At 36.0% G+C, this 24,181-nt stretch overlaps 1 protein-coding gene across 3 annotated transcripts in view; it reads right to left on the reverse strand.

Annotated features, from left to right (window-relative positions):
- The window catches only part of LOC113117005 (connector enhancer of kinase suppressor of ras 3), a 73,275-nt gene extending 50,442 nt beyond the window's left edge, over positions 1–22,833 (reverse strand). For 2 of the 3 annotated variants that reach the window (XM_026285355.1, XM_026285354.1), the window contains exons 1-2: positions 22,542–22,833; positions 3,603–3,766 (exon numbers count right to left, since the gene is read on the reverse strand). In XM_026285355.1, coding sequence (XP_026141140.1) covers positions 3,603–3,766; positions 22,542–22,593 — 216 coding nt within the window. In that variant the 5' untranslated portion in view covers positions 22,594–22,833. The remainder of the gene's footprint in view (positions 1–3,602; positions 3,767–22,541) is intronic. The other variant, XM_026285356.1, reaches the window with a different exon arrangement.
- Positions 22,834–24,181: the final 1,348 nt, after the last annotated feature.

The raw sequence follows: 24,181 nt of genomic DNA on the forward strand, positions 1-24,181 counted from the left end.
GAGTAATACACTGAATATGTCACTAAACTGATTATTGCTTCAGCAGTGAAAATGTCTTCTGGTAGCATTCCACGCCTATGAGATGTGCACATGGAAGCACCTGATGGATATGAACCTCACAAGTTTGCATTCCACTGCTCCACATTTTTGGTTTCCTTGCATGCCTTTGAATTACAAAACTTATTTAATTTATAAACTAAACTTAATGCCTGACTTGCCTCAGTACAGTTTGTTTGAAGTAGGCAAATTCTATCCACCTCTGGCATGCAGTGGATGAAGGCTTGTCCAGTAGACGCAGCAAAAAGCAAAGAGACTGTATTGCACACAGTGCAGTTTTATCCACGTTTAGAAGTACCATCCTTGGTGTATCAAATTCAACACCCCTTGCTCAAGTGTTTGATGATGTAAAGCAATTGGACTGTTTAAAATTTCACAGCCCTATTTAGACTCTAAAATTGTTTGGCAAAACGAGTGTTGCTTGATTTAGCTGCTAAACCTGGCATCCCCATGTGCTCCACTTTTATTATCTTGGAAAGGACACATCTGAACTGCAGACTAGAGTGTTCCCCCTGGTCTTGCAAACCTCAAGATTGGAAAAGTACTGTTCCACTTTTTTTCCTGATTAAAAATAAAAATCTACATTCTACATCAAGAGTATTGGTCTAAAAAGGATATGTTTTCCCTCTCCCTCATCACTTTCTAATACAGTATGGCCATTTTTGCTTGCAGATGATTAAATGTGGCAACTTGTGCCAGGGTTGATGTCAATAATGCATCAAGAAATTGAGAGGTTTATGTATGTCTTACATCCTTATTGATGTAAAATCTAAAGCAAAACATTTAAGGTGTAAAAATCATACAAAATAATTTTCTCATATGAACTTAATTTTATGGTGCTTTTATAGCGTTGTACAACCTCTGGTCCACCTGCTTTCACTAACAGTGTAAAAGCAGATATCACATTTTAATTGTAATATTGGCTGAACTATTTCTTTAAGCAGCAAGCTATTTGATTTATATTTAGTAATAGCTGTCCTGTGAATCACAAAAGCTTCAAATTGACGAACAGATCTTCTATGGTCCCATAAAAATATTTTCAGCTCCATAAAAAGTAATTCCTGATAGTTGTCCAGATTTACCCAACAGTAAAAATTACTAACTTAAAATATTTATTTCACTTAAACATAACTGAAAGTTCACTGTTAAAAAAACGAATAAAGTAACTAATTATATTAAGCTAGACTTAAACCATTCTCAAGATTGGGAGTTAATATGTTCTTACAATCTAAATTAGCCTGTGGTTCCCTGTCTTGTGTGTTCAGTAACTTTTCTTTTGTGTTCCTATTGTTTCTGTGTTCCCTTCCTATCTTTAGTTCCTGGTCTGCCTCTTTGCTCCCTTCATCTGCTGTGTTTGTTAGTATAGCGACCCGATTAGTTTCCATAGTAATGCAATAGCTCCACAATCTCCTTGTTAGCCCCTTGTATTATATACCTGTGTTTTCCTTCTTTTTTGTCAGTGTTTTGTTCTGCTGTCTACTTGCTCCATGTTCCTTGCATCCTTATGTTTATTGTTTATCTTGTTAATGTACATGAATAATAAACCTTTTGCACATGGCTTCATCTCATGACTTGAGGTCCTCAAATCAACATTAATATCAGCACTGTTGATGAGTTAATATTAATACTAGACAACTAAACGATCAAATATGGTATATGTCTTGAAATAAGACAATGTTATAACTCCCCAAAGTGCTTTGGGGATTTTATTTATCGAATGGTAAGGTTACCTACACCTGATGGTTTGTAGGAAATGAGAGATTGGTTTCCTCCATCAGGGCATAGACAAAGTTCACAACAGACATTCTCACAGATGGGGGCAGGAATTTGCTTCCTGTTCAGCATGAAATAGACTTCGGGAGACCCCATTAGGGAGAGATCTGGAGTGCTGGTAACACTAACACATAGCACTTTCTGCCTCCAGTACTTGGCCTTAGTGTCTTTAATATCATTTCCAGATATATGAGACAATAGGATAAATTTTCCATCGAAGAGGCTGCTGTGAATTACAGACACAACTGATGAATAAGGTTCAGGTAGATGATCTGGAAAAATCATTTAATTCTAAATCATTAAATCTACAAGAATCCTTACTGTGATGCAATTCACATAACGTGTTACATCTTAGGTTCTGTGGGTATATTACTTTATTATTTTATCTGAATATTTCATGCTTTTATTCTATTCCACGGCTCTCTGCAATACTTGATTGCAACTGATCAATCAGACGTTCTGTGCTCAGGTATTTGGAATAGTGCCTATAAAATTACTTTTAAAAGTAATGGTTCTTTATTGGGATCTATGGTTCTATTCATGGAACCACAAAAGTTTCTTTCTGGTGGAACAAAGATTTTTCAGTGTTTAATGTTGAATGTTACTAAAATGTTTTTCATACTAAAGAAATAAAAAGCTACAAAAACCGCAAGTGGAAGACTACAAGAAAAAGGTCAAATTTGTGGCCTCTGCCTGCTTTGATCCTAAGGGTCTGGGCCCAATTATAGCTTTCGGTGCTGGACACTGGGATGTACTGTATCATTTACAAGCATTGACACGACCATCTGTCAAAGCAGCCAAGACCTTCTAAGCATGTCCATGTGTTCATATCAGGTCCTTGTATTTTCTACCCCCTACAGACACCAAAGTCTGTCAGATCCAAAGTCATCTCTCATTTAATGGTTTCCTTTTTTCAAAAACATACTGTTCTCTGTAGCAGACAATGGTATTATTCCAAAAAGCGAGTGCACATGTTTTTTCTCAAACGTGTCCAAATAGTGACTAACTACCTGTTTGTAAATTAGCAGGTCAATGGAAGAAATTAATTCTGTTCGACAAATATTTGTGTCCCAGAAAAGCCTTTAGGATGAAGGACTGCATACAGCAGTCACACAATAATAAATGAAGTTTATTGAATGGATCCATGGGATATTCTTACACATAGCAGTTGTTTAAAGCAAAATGTGTCCTCCTGTGAGAGCTGCTCTTCGTTATGTGCTGTCTGCTCTCAGTAAATGTGGTTTGGCAAAATATGTTGACTGTAATAGTAGCTTGTGCTGAGTGTGTACTGGCAAAAACATGCTGGCACTTCAGGTCTGAATTGCTCCAGTGGTAGTGAATAGTAGGCTATAAGGGTGAACAATTCATTTTATTATTCTTTTTCTAATCTTTTGATAAACATTTACTTTTTGTGAACCTGTAAAAAATGCTTGGAGAGCCAAATTTAGCTTTATTAAAATTGATTTGCTTAGTTTAGAGGAAGGGGTAGGTTTAAGGCTAAAGTTTAGGTTTAAAATCAACACAGATGTTTAATAACATTGCAATATTAATATATTTAGGTCTTGTAAGTTTAAGTACTATTTAACAGTATAGATGCACACAAAAAGGTAATTGTATCAAATGCTTATGTATAGTATATATACATAGTAGTAAAATAAACCTAATGTTAAATTGGTTAGTAAGTAAAGCTTAAATTGGTAGTCCTTAAATATGTCATAAATACAGTAGGTCTTTCATTTAGAGCCACAGTAAATGTGAATAATGACACTTACCAGAGCACAGAGGAGATCTACAGCCTCTAAAACCAGTTCCTGGTGGCCAATGCGGGCAATACCCAGTTCCTCAAGGTCCTGATGGGAGATCTTCAGTAGCTGTTCTCCATTAATCTTCTCTCTCTCAAAGTTGTGCACATACTGTTGTAGGCTCTCATCCAGACCTTCACGTGAAAAGAGGAATGAAAATAAATTCATAAACTTCTATTGGGCAAGGATGCATTAAATTGATAAAAAGTGACAATGTTTAAAAAGAGTTCTATTCCAAATAAATGCTGAAAAAGCCTGGAAAACATTAAATGACTTAAAATCTCAACAGATTTTTTTAAAAAACTGTTTATTGATCAGCATATTAGAATGATTTCTGAAGAATCATGTGACACTGAAGACTGGAGTAATGATGCTAAAAATACAGCTTTGCACCACAGGAATAAATTACATTTGAAAACAATCAAATTGTAAATTGTAAAATTTCATATTACCGTATTTTTGGTCAAATAAATGCATTTTGGTTAGTATAAGACTTTTTATTAAAAACATTTTAAAAAATCTTCCCAACCCTAAACTTTAGAGGTAAGATATGTAGGGAAAAACAGTATGATTTCTCTAAAACTGTGCCTCTTTTCTTGACACTGCAACAGGTGTGTAGAGAGTTACCAGACCCCATAAACATCATGTTGTTTTCACCTGCCTGAGTGTGTATGTGTGTCAAGCTGTTTAAACAATGGACAGGTTTTTTTTTTTTTTTTTTTGCAAGGGTCAACTATAATTACAGCAAACCTACTAACTCACAGAAAGTACACCTCAAAGAAAACTAATGTCAGCAGACTGGTTTAGCTGGATTCTTCAGGGCTTTGTTATGCCTTGTTCAGTTTCTTTACGCATTGAACTGTTTGCAAATGTTGATGTACGTCCTGCTTCTGTTTCCTTTTTATGTAAATCAAATGAAACTCGGTTACAAGGATTTGCTGATCTAGCCCGGGACTTATGTCTGACTCTTGACATGTTGACAAGAGCGCCCTACACCCAGATACACAATGCACTCAGTCACCCAGGCTGCAGCAGCAGTGAAGGACGGTGAAGGATGGTCCTGTGGGACGAGGGGGATGGGTGTTCACCCAGTCAAAGGCACTACAGAAAGAGCAGCTGCGAAGGTCTGGCCCTGTGCCCTCAGACTCAACGGCTTGACAGCCCAGACAAAATCACTGACCTTAATATTCAATACACAGTCCACTTCCATTTATCTTGGGAAAACTCAAACAAAGTCGAGGCTCGGCTGTATCAGTGAACGGTTCATTGTGCAAAAGAAGTACACTTCAGCATTCTTTTAAAAAGAGTAATTGTTATGGAAACAGTATACTTACATGCAAACTAAATGTAGTGTTTTTGACAATTATTTGCATATTATTTACAATTAAATGAAAAGGTATAGTTTAAATTTATATTAAATGCAATTGGCTGAACTTTAGAAAAGGGATGGGTTTGGGATATACCGGTAAAAATTCTCCCCACAATAAGAATTAGTCTTCCCCCGATAATAACAATAAAGCCTAGTTGTTGACATATTTTTGTTTGCAATGGTGCAGAGCAACATGGCAGAAGGAGGAGGAGTATATCGCGAAACGAGGAGCTCATTCTACAGTCTAGAACTGGTTTGGTCAGGGCCGTACAGTGACCTAGCCTTGAATAAAAGTTCTTCAGCAGCACAGTGTTGCATGTGTATGAACCAATACTACTGATGCATACTGTGTTCAGGCAGTCAGATGAACCCAGAATATAAACACATGTACTAAGTTACACAATAAATGGTTTCCCAAAGAAAACCATTATAAATAAAACACATAACCACAAGAGGTGTTCAACTTCCGGGCTCGTGACTTAAAACTATGAATTACTTCTGCGATGCATATGTGTAGTTTCTGCGCAAGGATGCCCTCCGGCTTCCAGTATGAATTAAACAATCATTTCATTACATTTGTACTCAGTACTGATCATAACACCAGGGTAAAAATAGGAAAGATAATGCTTTTCTCTAAAGAAACTCTTTTTTTTTTTGTCTCTTAGTGGATGCATAAAATTTTCTGAATTAGCATCATTGATATCGGTATCACAATAAATACCAGAAATGATCGTGATATATTTTTTCGAGCCCATATCACCCATCCCTACTATAGAATGTTTGTTTTGACCCACTTAAAGGGATAGTTCACCCAAATATATAAAATTATGTCATTTACTCACTCTCATGACATGTGAAACCTGTCCAAAATTCCTTCTTTAAGGCTGCTCTAGACAAGTTTTTAAGCAATTGTTCAATTAAACTTAAATAAATAACCAGGGTGTAATAAAAAATTAAGGGTGTAAGTCATTCAAAATGTAAAATTCCAAGATCATAAATAAAACTGATCAGGCGTTCCCTTATACTGTAATGCCGAATGGCTTCTACTACTCATACATAATCATACAATTGAGATTACACCAAAACACAATGTCTCCAAGGATGTAATCTTTACAATACACACATACATATACAAAGTACACTGTATGTTTACACACATGTACACACCTCAAAGAAATCAGTTCAAAAAAAGAATACAACATCAGATCGTAGAGTATTAGTGTGCTGTATACTGTGAGGTGAGAGTATTTGAAATTTTGAAAGCGGCGTGTTTCACAGCAGTTGTTAAAAGGCTGTTTCCAGCAGGACTAAGAATGTCTGTAACTCAACAATGCTATTTCAACAGTTAAAACGGAGTTGGGCAAAATAATCCCTACCTTTTAAAGATATGTTGCTTTTCCACTTCTATGTAAAAGCTCTATACTTTTTAAAAGAGGATACATTTACATACCGTGATTTAATGGACTGATAATCTTGGCGCCTTATTTATAATGGCTGTGTATACTGATCCTAAATGTAAACAAATGACAGTTTCCGAAATATTCTTATTATTTTTTTTTTAAAAGTCAGTACGCACACAAATTTTTCAGAAGACATCTCTATAATATATTGCAATTCATCCTAAAATCAAGTGCAATGTGTACAAATCCATCACTTCCACCCAAAAAACACCCACAAAATCTCTTTATTGTTCAGAAGTTCAACATTCATCATTGATGGGCGAGAAAATCCAAGCATACTTTTCGGAAAATTCAAATCCGATCATATGCACGTTTTAGAAATGAAGCCCGTAGTGAGGATCCCACTGCAGAAAAAGCAAAGGGGCCGGGTGTTTTTTTTTTTTTTTCACCTAGAAAACTTCTATTACAAAAAAACACACAGCTCAACTTTACCACGTTTTTTTCTGCACAGTTTCTTTTGTCAGAGACTTGTTAAAGTATCAAGTTTCTGATCAAAATTGGATAATTACACAGTTGGCTCGGTCTATAGTCATGTTTTGGCAAATCTGGCTCTTGCTCTAACAGACTTTGAGGTTCACTGATAAACCCAACACCTTGTACTCTGAAACTAAAACCTGCACATCTGTTCTAACAGGATGTGCCCCCAGCTCTCTGTACAATGCAGAGGCAACCCTTCTCTGCAAGTCTCAAAACGTAAGCATAAGTCTCGCTCACGCAGGCCCCATGTCAACAGAATGGCAGGCTGTGGTTCTCAGGGGTTTGATTACATGAGAGAGAAAGCCCTTCCACCATCCAGAATGAAGGGCCTCCCAGTGGGAGTCTGACCTCCCTCTCCACACATACTCTGTGTCCTCATGAGCAGCGTGTACAATAGCCACTGCCACTGGAACTCTCGCTCGTTCTATTGAGACTTCCAGCAAACCTGCTGGGATTGAAGGAATGTCCATTGTTTCTGAGCGGTCGCTATTTGTGGGAATTCCACAATGGTGCACAATCTGGATAGACTTTGTTATTGTGAAGGCAATAATTAGAAATAATCCTTTGTGTGTGAAACCTCTCATTAGATGAAACAACCAAATGAGTCAACAGAAAGTCGCAGAAGGTAAACAAAGCCCACCAGAGATACGGTTAGTGTAAAAAAAAAAAAAAAAATTCATAATTCATATAGAATATGCAGGTGCTGTGTGGTAAGTTCTAGAGCTGCACGGTTATGGTAAAACTGCTAACCATTTTAGTTTTTGCTCAAAAAATTTAATCACGACTATTAATCAGAATTATTGCACGTTCACATAAGTACAAACTCGCATTAATTGCTCGCAGATTTAGTCACAGCAAATGACATAACTAACCGTGTGAAAGAAATCCTAGATTTATTTGAGCTGAGAGATCGCTAAACTCCAATTTACAGGTTTGCCATGTTTTCAGATTAAAATTTTAAAACAGTACTCTTCAGTACAAAATAATCAGCAAACAAATATTGCAGACAATTATGTGTATTAAAATGAGAGAAGCAGAAATTGTAATCACAATTAAAATATGATTTATTGTGCAGCCCTATTAAACTCTGTTGCATTTGTCAAGATTTGGTACATCCTAAAATTGAAGGATCTAGGGGTTCTCAGTGCTAAACCCTGCTCCTTTTTTTTTCTAAATCATGACTTCGGCTCCTGCTTTCTGCTCGTTCCTGGCTTCCTCCATCAACCTCTCGGTCGACAGTTTCAGGTACCAGACAAACGGCTGCTTTCTGTTATCATACAAGACTTGCTGACCTGGTTTTTGGTATCAGATAAAACAGATTTTTTTTTACAAGATCTAGTAAAGAGACTGGATCTAATATTGAGGGAGTTCAGATTAAATCGTACAAAATTAACCTGATAACGTCAGTCAGTTATATTGATTGTATTATAGCAGCTTGTATAACAATCAATACTGTCCATCTGGTTTGCAAATGTCCTTGCAGTTCTGCTTAAAAAAACTACACAGAAAAGAAAGGCATTCTTGAAACAGGAGACAAGAGGGACAAAAAGCTTTTAGAATGACAGGTTTTAAGAAGATGCTCTGGGCCAAATCTTTTGCTACCCTGCTTGTCATTTTAGATTAAAAGACAGGGTGGAAAAGAACTGGAAAAGACCTTCAGGGACAGGAAACTTAACTGATAGGTTTGCTAAGGGTTACAAACATCATCTCTATCAGAATTTAACTGACAAGGAGAAGGATTAGCTCTGGGTCAGTGAGTTTAACAATTATCTCTGTAAAATTTATTTGTAAACTAATACATTTTAATGTTTGCATACATAGCCAGCTCTATGGCTTTTCTCACGTTGTAAACTTGCTCTGTAGCTCACCTGGTACAGCTCAAAGACTTGTAGAAGTAAGCTAAAATGGCACGGTTGGTTTGGCAAATGGTTTTTTTACGACAGGTTTGCTTTTGTTATCACTTAGGATTAGGATCAGGGCCCATATTCACAAAACATCTTAAAGCTAAAAGTAGCTCATAACTGGCTGATTTAGGAGAAAATCTTAAAAATAATGGGCGGGCCAGTTCTAAATGTAGCACTCGTACATTTTTTCACAAGAGAATTTCACAAAGCATTTTAGAAATAAAACTAGCTCCTAAATCTGTGAAACACTGGGAGTAGTGAAGAGGACTCCTAAGCCACTAAAATCAAACCATAAACTATATTAAAATGGCGGTTGCTGGCAATCTGCTTCAGAACGAATTAGACACATTTATTACATTTTAGAAACATTTTAGCTTTTAAAAAAGGTATCGCCTTTGGTTTTGGAGGTTATCCCAACTTTGATTATACATTTGTTTTTCTTTCTTTTTTCTTTTTAAAAAAAAATTCAAATTCTGTTTATATATTATATATATATATATATATATATATATATTTTTTTTTTTTACTGTATTTTATGATTGTTTTGTACAGAACTTTGGTCAGTGTTAGCTAAATTTAAATGTGTTCTATAAATAAAATGTACTTACAGCCATGATTATTCTACTCTGTTAATTAAAAAGCTGTTTATATGCATATGCACTAATTGTTTATGACAGTTAGCTTAACATATGACACCTGCATTTTAAAATCTTTATTTGAATTCGAATATGGCAACATAATATTGCACTCTACAATATTTCTATGAATTCATCTCTGACAGAGACTCCTCCCCATCAGCCAACCACTGTGTAAATAATTAGTAAGCATGATGACCTTATCCATAGCAAGAAGCTTAGTCCCACCCTTACTCTTAGCTTAAAGGGATAGTTCACCCAAAAATCAAAATGTTATGTTTATCTGCTTTTCCCCATGGCATCCAGTATGTAGGTGACTTTGTTTCTTCAGTAGAATGCAATCTAAGATTTTTAACTCAAACTGTTTAAGACTTCTCTCTATTCCTTAGTAAAAGTTTGTCTCAGCAGCTTTTTAAATAGGTTTTAAGAGAACATTTAAGAGTACTTCTATTTAGGAGAACTTTTAGTGCAAAGATAAAATGTTTTTTTAAAAGAGGATGGTGCTTTTCCATTGCATGGTACAGCATAGTATGGTCCACTTTTGGGGTTTTGTTTCTACTGGGTACAGTACCTGGTACTTTTTTCAGTACCACCTTGGTTGAGGTTCCAAGTGAACCGTACCATTACTAAAACGTGACATGTAAACACTGCTGATCACTGATTGGCCGTAGAGAATCGTCACTACCTGTGTCACTGAACTTGAGACACGAGACACATCAAAACCGCTAGATTAAAATCAGCACAGCCAGCGAAGGATCACAAACTGTGAATGAGCACCTTTTTTTTTAAAGGGGTCATGTTATGCGATTTCAAGTTTTCCATTCTCTTTGGAGTGTTACAAGCTGGTTGTGCATACATAAGATCCCTGAAGTTGCAAAGACTAAGTCTCAAAATCAAAACTTAAGTATACTTTTGGAATAAACCAACTGTGTTCTCTAGTTTGTGCATGCATGCGTCTAGTATTATTTGTTCTCAGCCCCGGCTATTGTTTCACAGCTGAAGAAGGAATGGAGGAGACAGAACAACAACAAACTACTGAAGGATGCAACAACAATGTTGACATTTTGACAGCCATTTTAATGGTCATTATACCTGAAAAAGAAATAGCACAGACACTGGACAAAGATGAAACTTTCTAGTGAGTAAACTGCCTATGTGCTTATATTTTGACTAGACTGAGTTTAAGGTAATTGGTGGGACTTCGCTACTTTGCTTCCCATTTAGTGCTGCAATTTCTGATTTAATTTTTCCTTCTAATGCTTGTGCGTACTTCTTAAAAAAATTATGGCATGATTTGCATAATAATACAAAGCAGGTGGTTTCACACATTGCACTAGTCTGTACACAGAATCTGTGTGGTTTCTGCCCAGCAGCCATTCATAGACAGACCTGTATAAGCCGCTCAGTGTTCTCACGCTTGCCAAAATCTCCTCATTAACTCCTTATACAGTAATTGCTGTGGCTGAACAGTGCAGACACCATGAAAATCAGTCTGAGAGACCTGTAATCAGAAGTAACTTTAAAAACAAAAAGGCATCTGTGACTGGGTCTACCCTTACCAAACTCTGCCACATCACCTTCTGCCAAACCATAATTACAGAGACAAACCTCCCATGTTACCCCCATATCTTAACAACTACCTTGTCACACCCTTATTTTAGCATAGAACATGTACTGAACCAATGGAAAACATATCAATTATGAAATTCCTGCATCATTTTTCAACTTGCTGGTTGCAAACATACCCAATATAGAGCCAGAAGACAACGTAAACCTCAAAGGAATGTGTTGCCCTTTCTTTGGGAGGTTGTGGATCTTCCTGCTGAAAGGAGCTAAAGTGCAATAATACACTTCTCCTTGGGGAATGCCATTATGGATGGTCTGAACTTCTCAAAATTACAGAAAAATTTGTTATACTAGCCCAAAACAAGAGCTGGATGCCAAAGAAGAGCTGGATGTGAGTTGTTTATCACATTTGGGGGTTGAAGCGAGCCCAATAATACGATATTTAGCCCCTGAAATGTGAATTTTACTGTGAATCCCCACCAAAAAAAAATTATTTTACCCCACCGGAATGTGAGTTTTACCGGGGAAAAATCCTTAAATTCAATCTTTCAGCTCATGTCACAACTAGCTAAAAAGCAAAATGCTTACCTTCATTTGGTACCATTTGCACAGTGTGCCAGGATGGAACATGATATAACTGCATGTGTATGCAACCACAAGCCAATTTGTTGACATACTGTAAACTTCACCCACCATAAATGTGTTGTTAACAACAGACAACAAAATAATAATAAAATATAATAAATGGAGAATCCATCAAGAAGAAAAAAATAATCGTTTTAATCTTTGCATGTTTGTATTATATTTAATAATTTTAAGTACACTTGCAAATATTATAAGCACACTTGCAAATATTTGTAATAAAGCAAATAGTAAAATGATGCTAGTTTCTTGATTTGAATGTACTAGATGGATCATCATAAATCTGCAGTTGTCATTACTCTACAGTTCTACAAAGTGCTGTAGTTATAGCTTGAAATAAACATTATTGAACATCAAAAGTGTTGAAAGAAACAGTACAACTTACTGAAATGTATCATGTCTCATGTAATCACTGTGTTTCAACTTCAGAACAATTTCAATAAAACAGATTGTAAACAATATTTACATTTACAAAGCCTAATTCCTAAGAGGAGCATTTTGATAAATACACTAGGTCAACATTAAAAGTGGATCAAAACCTTTGATCAAAGTTGTTCTAAAACTGCTAACTTTTTTTAATCCACTTCAAATGTTGACTACTGTATGCACTATATTACATATTCATTATATTTTAGTTAAGTATACTTAATGTTGTCTTTATTATTTAATATATTTTTAATTAAAAAAGTTACTGCTGTTTAAATGTTTATATTTCAACAACAAATTGGAGCTGAAACATTACATAATTAAAAAGCTGATATAAAAACTAGTGTGAAATTTAAATATTTATATTCAACTCACTTTTTACTTGAGTGATGATTATTAATTAAATGTGATTCATTCATTGATTATTAATTAAACATTCCCTTTCAGTTTTTCAGTTAAACTGAAACGTTCAACTTGGTTTATGTCTTCAATTAAATAAATAATTTGTTGCATCACTAATATTTACATATGACATGCCACAATACCGCCCCCAGCCCTACAGGTCACAGAGGGTTGAAGACGGTGCTGCAAATCTGCTAACTCTCTCCTAAGAAAAATGGAGTTTAGACACAACAATGTAACAAAGGAAAATGTCTTAATTTACAAATCAATTGTAGTGCATGAATGCAGCACTCTAGTGACATATTAAATATCACTCAAGTTATACAAGTTAACTCCTTAATCTTGAGTATACAAATACAGTAAATTAATATGTTATGAACGTGTGAATAGATCTTGAGTTGAATACTGAGAAAATAGACAAAGGATATTATGGCTGGTGTCTTTCAAAGTGTGTGAAAGGTATTGCTGTAGATGGGTCACATGATCCACCAAGCTGTTCTCAGTGAATGACAGCATGAGCGACTGACTCAACCCTGTTACTCTCGTATCTCACACAAACACAAACCCCTCTGACTGACGCACATGAGACTGATGTCAAGCATGTAAATGCATTTTTTAGATGACATGCTGAACTGGTCTTTTTGCAATGTGTACATTAATTTCCCCCCCCAAAATAAAAAATAAAAAAAAAATACCAATTGTTTAAATACAAAGCAAATCATTTTTAACCATGTCAGGATACAGACATTTGCCCGATCATACACAAGTTTGCAATGAACAAAGACTCAATAAATGAAGGTATGGCTTTCTTTTCTTTTCTTTTTTACAGCAGTGGCCACATGAAGGCGAAAGTAGGATTTCCCATAATGCCCTGATGCACTTCTGGCTCTTTGTCTGTGCATGCACAGTAACACCCTTCCTCTGTTTATCCAAATGCAGGTGCTGGATGAGGGGTATTATAATGTGACCTTTACACTGTGCATAGGAGACCCAATTCTTTTGTGTTTTTTTTTTGTTTGTTTGTTTTTTTTCACAAGCAGTGGAAACACACCAAAGAAAGAGAACTACAGCACCCCTGTCAATCATTGACAATCAGTGAATGAACTAACTTTGTTTTTTTTTTGTTTAATATAATTGTTAAAATACATTAATATATTAATAAAAATATGCTTTTGCAAAGACTGAAACCACAAGCAACACTATTTCTAATTCTCATATCATTTGTGATACGGACATGAATGACCCCACAAATTGCAGCCATCTTAAAACCTGCAGGGCTTTTTTGCCATGGGTTCTCTTTTCCAGTGGGGAAATAGGGTTTGATGTGATGTCATTTCAATCCAAATCAGTCCAAAAGAGGCTTATTTGGCGATTGATTCATACTGTCCTTAAAAGGTTTCTACAGTTGGTAAACACCTTTGAACTACCATTGGTCTTTGGCGAATACATAATAGGTAGGTGTGGCTATATGGCTCTGCGTTCTTTGATGTGGGAATCCCATTCATTTCTTTCTTTTCAGTCCTAAGTAAAAACTGGAACACTGGCAAGCTGCTTTATTGAAATTGAAATCGTAATTCTAACTGAATGTGATGCCATTTTTCATGCTTAATACTGTAAAGGTGCAGTACAAATAAACATGAAGTGACTTGACTGGAGTGCCCAATTCCAGAGCTGGTGCAAACATATCCACGATTGCTATGATCAGATGCTTTCTTAACTGCTATTTTTTTCACCATAGTCATTTTTGTTATGTACTTATTTTGTCATTGAGAGCAGCACATATATATATATATATATATATATATATATATATATATTAGGGGTGTAACGGTTCACAAAATTCACGGTTCGGTTCGATACGATACACTGATGTCACGGTTCGGTTCGGTTCGGTTCGATACGTTTTAGATACAGCAAAATGTAAAAACATCTCAGCTTTTCAGAATGCCGCAAGCGCACCGCGGGTCATGTGACAAGAACCAACCAATCAGCTTCATCCTTTCCCGTAACAACGTTGAGAGCTCAGCCAAGATGAAGGAACAGCTGATCATAGTTGTATATGGATTGCAATTTTGAAATAAATTCAGTAGCAGAGCTACTGCAAGCGATTTTTAGAGCTGCAAATCCATTTATCCTTCGCTGAAATTTCCGCGTCTCATGGAGAGAGCACGTCATTGTTGCTTAGCAAAGACAGACGCCTCAGGAGAAAGACGCGCTTAGCGTTTTCCATGCGTTTTTAGGCACGATATGTGAACGGCCCCTAAGGCGCTCGCTCACTCAGCACGCGCTGAAGGCTCGTTGCAAAATGTCTAATGCATTTAACAGACCAGAAATATAAGATCCTAAAATAACCAACAGGTCTGGTGTTTGGGTTGGATTCCCTGTAAGCTATAGTGTCTAAATGCTGCAGGGATAGTTTGCTGCGTGCATGTTTCTCCTTTTTTTCGTCTTTTCCCAGATAGTACTGACGCATATATCCCAGATATTCCCGCTGTTTTTTTTTTTTTTTTCTTTGTAATCCCGCTGGTGTACCCTGTCATGTTGCAGATGCGACATACCGTTGTTTATTTATCCACCACTCTCTTGCCATCACCATTATAGCTTAAAGGGAATCCAAAGTGCACCCAAACACCAGACCTGTTGGTTATTGGAGGATCTTCTCATTTCTAGTCTGTTAAACGCATTGGCTATTTTGCAACGAGCCTTCAGCGCGTACTGAGTGAGCGAGCGCCTGCTGAGTAGCCTAACATAAACATATAAGATGGTGTTTTTTTTCTTCTTCGGGAGTGTCAGGGGCGTTGCCTGTTACGTTGTTTGGGTTATTGGGCTACCTTGTTGAACGCATATCATTATATTTCTTTCTCTCTCTTTTTTTTTTTTTTTCAAATATAATTAATTACTCCAACGAACCGTTCGGTATACATAATGCGTACCGCGTACCGAACCGAAAGCGTCGTACCGAACGGTTCAATACGAATACGCGTATCGTTACACCCCTAATATATATATATATATATATATATATATATATATATATATATATATATATATATATATATATATATATATATATATATATTTATCTAAACCGTGCTATCAGCAGGAGGTGGCAATGGGATATTTACAAATACAGCACAGCTGCTAAGATATTTCCAACTTCTAAGCTCTAAGCAAAGAAGAAAAAAGGACTTTGTCATGAATATAATCAAGGCCATTTTACCTAGTTGATAATAAAATGATTTTTTTTTATACAATTTTTGCATCCAAGTGCCCATGTTTTGGTGGAATAGACTTTCAATGTAAGGACCAAAATCTCTCTCAAGTTTCTTACAAAAATAGCTTTATTTGTGTTTCTAAGATGAACTGAAGACGTATGGGTGTATATAGTGACAGATCTTATTAATGGCATGAAGTAACAATTTTCCCCATAATAAAGGAACTGTCTAAAGAACTGAATATGGTCATTAAACTAACTTTGCCCAGAACTAATTTCTATCCCTTGAACTTGTGTATTTAATAGACATTCCATTTGTTCCTGAGGATTAGCCTCTTGCTGTAGTGAACCCACAGTGTCCCGTCCAGCTTTCTGCCTGGCTAGGCACCCATGGAGGGGCAGTGAACTGTGTGTGATGTGTTATCTGAGGTCACATTTCCCCTGTTGCATGTTAAGCTGCATGTTTATAGAGATATTTGCTCTTTTGCTGGCACTACAAAGCTACAGTGATCTGGGAGATTCACACTGCGTTGTTCAGTTCTGAATGCAAAAACCAACAGGCTCACACCTTTTCAACTCCGTGCTGTAAAAAACGGAGCATGGATTCATGCAAATATCAACGGATTTTCAAAGTGGGATCAAAGGTCTCGTGTGGAAAAGTAGAGTGTGCTGGAATGAAAATGTATGAGAAAGGGTCAATGCCTTAAAATACTGTATTTGTGTCTGCATTGTTTTTAAGAAAAACACTTCTACTCTGCACACTACAAAAATAAATTCCCATCAAATTAAAGAAGAAAACAGGAAATTTCAGGCACCTCTTCCATTTAAACTTATACTGAGAGTCTCCATTAAATATTTACGAGAATCTCACGAAGACACCATATGGTGATACCAAGATCTAAGGGTTCACATATGGTGTTGTGGATACGTGGATGGAAAACATTAGATTAAAGCACTAATACAGCAGAAAAGTTACACTTGTTGGTTTCCCATCACTGGTAGCCTAATCCAACTTGTCACCGTTAAGTTCAGTTATTTTTTAGTTTCATGGAATTTTATGTATTCCTTAGTTCCTGTCTGCCTTTGATTTTTCCTGATTGTCATTTGTTGTCATGGTTTATGATTTAATTAGTTATGGTTTAAGATGCTTGGGGGGGGGGGGGGGCAAAAATAATGTTTAACACTGTTAAATTAAACAGAAAATCAAGCAGGTGAGCATGATTTGGTGTGGTAGCCAATACACATGTTAACTTACCTCAGGTTTCCTTACCTAAATTCTGCGTTTGGACCAGTTCGGTTGCATAATCATATGCTTCTGAAATTATTATATTTTTCTATATAGAGTAGTAGTTGGCTTTCTCTGTTTCATACATGGCTGCTTGTCAAGCATGAACGTTTATTTAAATTCTGAATAAAACATTGTAGGCTATACAGCATGCAAAGGCTGCTCCCTTTAAATTTACTTAAAAACGGTCACTTATTCATCACAATCTGACAAAGTAAACAAAAATAAAATACACTGAACGTGACTACACGATGAAACTTTAAATGTCTTTATTAGAAAAAAAGTTACGAGCATGATAGAACCCAGATCTGGACAAAAATGATTGTGTGGATTCCAACCTAAGCACCTCTGATTGGCCATTGCGTCTGGGCTACATTGCATTGTAAAAATGCATAGGAATTGATAGGCAGAATCTAAATTTTAATTTGATAACAAGTATCCCATTCCCGACCTTAAGTATCCAATCTAGAATTGGAATCGATTTTCGGTGTGTACACATCCACCATATGACGATAAAAATCCACCCAGTGGTTTTTATTTAATCCTTAAAAATAATATCCCCTTTTTCAAATCAGGTTGTTCTGAGCTTCTTGTCTGTGTGATGTCACACGAATGAGAGGGGCGGGATGAGCCGAGCTCATTAGCATTAAAAGCAACATGCAACAAAACCGGTTGATGTCTGCAGGATGACAGGTAAAAGGATATTGTTTTTAGGTAAGGTAAAAAGGTTATTGTTTTACACTACCATTGACAAATTTTAACCAAAGTATGTTATAGACCTTTCATTAAGACCCTAAAGAATCATATCAACTTGTGGAAAACGGGCATCCGATGACCTCTATTAGTTTTTCCTTTCAGTCTCGTTTGCGTTACGAGTGTTGTCTACTACCTTCTGTCTTGTTTACCCATGCTTTATTATTAAAGACTTTCTGTTGGATATTCAATCGTGTATCATGTCTGTCCTTATGCAACACTTTGTGACACTTATGAAATTAAACAAAATGTTCTTTAACAAATATATTCCTGTCATTCAAGTTTACAGATAAGATCTTGAAAGAGTCACTGGAGAGGGATGTGCTTTTGTAGGTTAGTTAACAAGGTAACTTTGTGTAGTCTGAACATTTTACACAATTTCACCCATCCCCAGATTGACTGAAATGATCTTTCCACCCAGAATATCTTAAAATATCACTGTCACATCTATTAGTTGTCATGGTTTGGAAATCCATTCACTTTTGAATAAGATCATTGTTAGAAATGAACAAAAAAGTTCAGAAACTTTTCTGCAGTCACTTGACTGCATTTCTGCATTCCATATTTAGAATATATCTTCAGAAAATTCTGTAATTGAGGTGGGATACTGAAAAAGTTAAGAGACAGATTTTTGGTATGATTAGTTTTAGGTCTTTGTTAAAAGTATGTGTTGGATTAATGTTGTAATCTGACATAATTACAGAAATTAATTACACATGTAATTATATGCAGGTATAGTTTTTAAATATATGTACAGTGAAAAGACATGTAGTGAAAAATAAGAGCAATGTAACACATAATTAATATGTTAACAGCGCTCTTTTAAATAGTTTTGCATTAATGTGTTATTATCGTGTTAAAAAAAAAAAAGTGAAGTGACATTCAGCCAAGTATGGTGACCCATACTCAGAATTTGTGCTCTGCATTTAACCCATCCGAAATGCACACACACAGAGCAGTGAACACACACTTTTCACAGAGCAGTGAACTTGCCTTGCTCAAGGGCACCTAAGTGGGTGGAGAGAGCTGTTCATGCACTCCCCCCACACACAATTCCGTCCGGCCCGAGACTAGAACTCACAACCCTTCGATTGGGAGTCCAACCCTCTAACCATTAGGCCACGACTTCCCCATTAACTCTGACAGCCCTAAGTTTAACATGAGAAAACTTTCTTAAAACACAACTTGAAGTCTGACATGTTTTTCCTTTCATGTTTTTGACTGACAGGATTTATTCAGCTCTGATCATCAGCTGTTTTTAAATCAGCCAATGTCTGATAAAATGCATCCCTGACTATTAGAATAATTGTATTGCTTTGCATCATTTAGATCATTTTAGGGATGCACCGAAATTTCGGCCACCGAAAATTTTCGGCCGAAAATGGCCTTTTCGGTTTTCGGCCGATAGACTTTTATCACCGAAACAACACGGCCGAAATGTTGTGATGACGCAAACATAAACCGCGACCTGCACGTGCACCTGCATAGCAAAGACCACGAGCTCCCCGCGACATTCACTTAACAACAGTGAGAACATTCTCTCTCTCTTCTTATTCCTTTATTCCCAAGCGTCTCCTAACAAAGAGATTAAGACGGAACACGAAGTAAAAACAAAGAAAAGTACTTATAGAGTCTGTTAGCACACGTCTCACTGAGATCTTTTCGGATCCTCTGCACTTCATCGCGAATGTGCTTGATCCGCGTTATAATGACCATTACTTGGATGCGGAAATAAGGCAGCGCGCACGAGAAATGATCCAGGCCGCGCTGGATGCGGAGAACCCGCGTGGAGACGGAGAAGCGCCAAGCGCAGGAGACTGAGATCAGAGCGCAGAAAAAAAAGACTCGTCTCTGCACCAGATGAGTGGCATTGCACACTCGTTGTCTGATATGTTCAGTGGAATTCTGCAAGAAAGTGCCTCAAATAATAATAATACGTTGGCTATTTTGTTCTTATACACACACACAAACATATATACATACATAATATCAGATTGTAGCCATATTTATGCTAGATTTTCTGCTAGATTTCTGCTTTAATTTGATAAAAATGTTTATTTATGCCCTGGCCCTATTTAAATACACTCTCTCAAATATTTCTCAAATGTCAGGCAGATGACAAGCTCAACTGCTCAACAGCTAGATGGTTATCTGTCTGAAGTCCCCATCCCCAGAAGTGATAACAGTCTTGCCAACTGGAGAAGTAATGCACTTTCTAGTCCTACATAGAAAAATTTCAAATACACTTCACCTAAATGCACTTTGTTTTTATAAGAGAACTGTTCATTTTAAAACCTTTCTGCAGGCCAGTAGGCCTGTACATTATTATTAAATATACACATGAGTGGGATACATTTTTAGTGTGAATTTTATTTTATACTGTGCATTGTTGCAATGTGCTTAATAAATATTTACATCATTTGTAATTATGTATTTTTATGTATTTTTTTTAAATAAGTTATGTAATTGTAATTATCTTTGAAACTTTAATATTAATTTATGCAATTGCAATATTTTAATTTTAGTAAAGTTAGTACACGGTCATAGCAATAAATGCAATGGTACTAATAATTGGCATAATTTATTTCGGTGTTTCGGTTTCGGTTTTCGGCCTTGGTTTTCTCTTTTTCGGTTTTCGGTTTCGGCCAAGAATTTTCATTTCGGTGCATCCCTACCTAGGTTTTGTAACTCAATCATCTCAGTAGTTTGAGAACTTTTTTTTATTTTTTTGGATGCTTCTGAAGATTTAAAAAAAGAATGTAAGGCACCCAGCTGTCCTTCAACAAGTGTGGGAGTAGGACTGCAACATAACTCGTAAGTGTGAAATTATTCACTCCAGTTTCTGCAGAACATTCCATGAATTCACTCCAAATCAGAAAAACTTTTAAAGACTGGACATTCAACTTTTACTGTTTGTTTGTTCATGCATGTTCGCATGGTAGAAAGTGTGAGAATGGGAAAATGTGTTCATATGTGTTCAAATCAACTAGACCATTTTTCAACAGCAGAAGCAAAAATTCAATAAATAAATAAAAAAGTTAAAGTTATAAAGCTAAAGCTACCAATAGAATAACAGGAGGCAAAGAACATGATGCATCTTAATAAATATAAATGAAATAAACCTGGAAGGTAGGCTACTCTTTCCTGGGGGGGGGGGGGACATTTAATTCAACTAACTCTCCTGAGTACAAATAAACCCAAAAATAAATAAAATGACACTGAGAGTAAAGAGAAGGCTCCACATGAACCAAACCATTTTAAAGCCTAAGGGCATTTCATTCAACAGAAAATGGTTGCTCTTTGTTCTTTTTTTCTGGATGTTGGCAATGTAGTACAGTTACACTTACATATCACTGTATGTGCTCAAAGGCTATTCAAATTTAATTTAGAGTCATCTGGCATGAGTAGCAGTTAAAGACTTAAGTTGGTAACTGAATGTTGTTGGTTCAAACCTGCAACGGTTAATCCGTTAACTGTCACCATTGTGCCCTTAAGCAAGTTATAGCTCCAGGATGCCCACACTCAATAAGTGTCAATAAGTGTACTGTCAGACAAATGAAAAATTAATGTGTGTTCCTTAAATAAATTAATATAAGGGACTCACCACAAAGACATGAAATTATAACATTAATAACATAGGGACAAACATAACATTTTATGGAGTTCTTAGGTACCTAGTCAAATTCCAGAAAGATTTGACCATATAAAGATCTAAAAATACACTTTATTACTTTAAGGACAAATAAATCAAGTAAACAATTTAACTACTTTTTTTTCTTCTATGAATCATATTTAGAGCAGCGTGCCAACCTTTTAAGACCCACTGATACAAATGCTTATTATTTGAATTTAACAAAACACAATCATTCTTTAAAAAAATTACTTAGGCCTATATGCCTGGGATATGATAGAAAACCTTATATTTCTTAACAGATAATTTTATACTCATAACTGGTAAATCGCACATGCATGGTTATTGTGTTTCATACAATTTAGGATTCACCACTAACACAACATCCTCATTGGACCATAAGCTTATCGTACGAAAACATTATGATGATGATAAAAATAATAATAATAATAATAATTATAAACATTTTATATTATAACAGGTGGTCCAATTCACATCTGACTCCTACACTATGACTCATACATTGATAATTCCTTTCACTGATCACGCATGTACAAATACCAAAACCAGAACTCGATTCGAATTCAAGCAAGACATTTGAATTTGACTTGCATTCACACTTGGACAAGTTTAATTTCAACTGTAATTCACTACTACACGAGCAAGTTCTTCAACACTCAAGAACAGTCCTTTATGTGACAATCATCTGCTCTGATGGCAGAATATAATTATCTTCTAGAAGTGAAAAACGATGAACGGTTTGATACGGTCTTCAACAATCACAAGAACGGTGGGAGTAAAATACTCCCACATAACATGCGTGCATAACAATCAAAGACGCGCAGTATAGTGGATGTTCGTTTCATAAATATATTTATTTTTCTGCCACACGATAGGATCACGAGTTTCTTCAAACATACAAGTGTTGTTGTTGTTGTTGTTTTTTTTTTTTTTTTTGTTGTTGCTTTTTTGCATTGTTGACACACTAATCTTGGTTTCATCGAAAGTGGAGATAAACAAAGCCCACGCTCCAGATTCTTACACTAGCTAACTAAACCGAGAGAAACCATTTATATCTATAAAAAAAAATAAAAAAAAAAACAACAAGCAGCACATATTATGCAGGAACTAAATCCGAAACTCACCCCTCATCCAGTCAACAACCTGTTGTGGTGTCCACCTCGTTACTGGATCCATTGCTTTAAGCCTTCAGTCCAACCGGTTAAAGCTATTCTCAAAAGAGACTAATATTAAAGAAATTACAAAGTACGTAAAGCACCAGCGTATGATCGGCGCTGTGAAATGAGATCATTCTTTTAGCTTGGGCTCTAGAAATCCAGAAGCAAGCACGGCTCGCGCGATATCTCCATTTATACCAGCCGATTGGACTGAGCGATCAGGACAAACTCACGAGGAGGACAAGAGTTCATCTGTAGGCACATGTATCGGATTTCAGTGTGTGAACCTCCCATCAGACCCACCCACGGGGGAGGAGTAACGAGGACTCTCCCGAGTTTGCATTTATATATGCTATAACCTTTAGTTTAATCATTAGCTTTCAAATTAGGAATGTGAGTCATGTATGGCATCATTTTCGGTGGAAAGGAGATTCATTTACAAACTTATTCAAATGTTTTCAATATTTTAAAAAGCAATGTTAAACGATACTAATAAATCGGCACTTGTTAAATGTTTCTGGGGGAAATACTTTTTTCGTTCCTTTAAAGGTTGTTTTTTTTTAAGACACAATTAAAATTACACTTGTCCCACTTTATGTTGGATACCTTTGATAACGTCAAACAATAATAATCGTTTGGTACACTGCATATTGTGTATTAATGCATGAGTTGGTGACATTTGTCATTACTATTCGGTGCCATTTCAGCTTGGTAACTTCGCATGCAAAATAATATTAAATAAAAAAAATAATTATATTCTGTAATCATTTTATCTGAAAAAGGGCATTGTTACACTATAAGAAAAATATGTTGGTCCAGCTCAGGATAATATTCCTTAATAATTTTTCACGAAATTCCTCAGATGTGTAAGCACCACATGTCCACACTGTTACAGGAAACTCTCATCTCAGTTAATAAGAGCTAAAATGTCCCTCTCTTTACACTGCAAATGTATTTTAACTAAGTGTACATAATCAGGCATCTTGAATATATATATATATGTATATATGTATATATATATATCCCTCACAGGAAACTTTGTGCATTTTTACTTTCTCAAAAAAACTCATTCTGTATGATTTATAAGCGTTTTGAAAAATGGGGACATGGGTTATGTCCTCATAAGTCACCCTCTCCTTGTAATACCTGTGTCATACTCATGTCATTATACAGAGTTTTGTCCTGATATGTCAAAAAAACAAGATCACACACACACACACACACACACACACACACACACACACACACACACACACACACACACACACACACACACACACTAATATTTCTACTGTTATGGGTTCATGCTATAGGCATAATTGTTTCCTGCTGTACAAATTGTATTTTCTATATCCTTACACTAACACTACACCTAAACCTACCCCTGACACAAAACAAAACTATAGTTGTTTTAGATTTTCAAAACACAAAACTACAGTTATTTTAGGTTTTCAAAACACTTCATTCTGTATGATTTAGATTATAAGCTGTTTTCCTCATGGGAAACAAATAAATGTCCCCACAAGATGAAAGTTTACTGTTATAACTATACCTGTGGGCGCATTTGGGTCCCATAATGCAGGGAATACCAGTGCACACACATACAC

The sequence above is a fragment of the Carassius auratus genome, chromosome 17 (genome assembly GCF_003368295.1).
Source record: "Carassius auratus strain Wakin chromosome 17, ASM336829v1, whole genome shotgun sequence".
In the NCBI taxonomy this organism is placed as follows: Eukaryota; Metazoa; Chordata; class Actinopteri; order Cypriniformes; family Cyprinidae; genus Carassius; species Carassius auratus.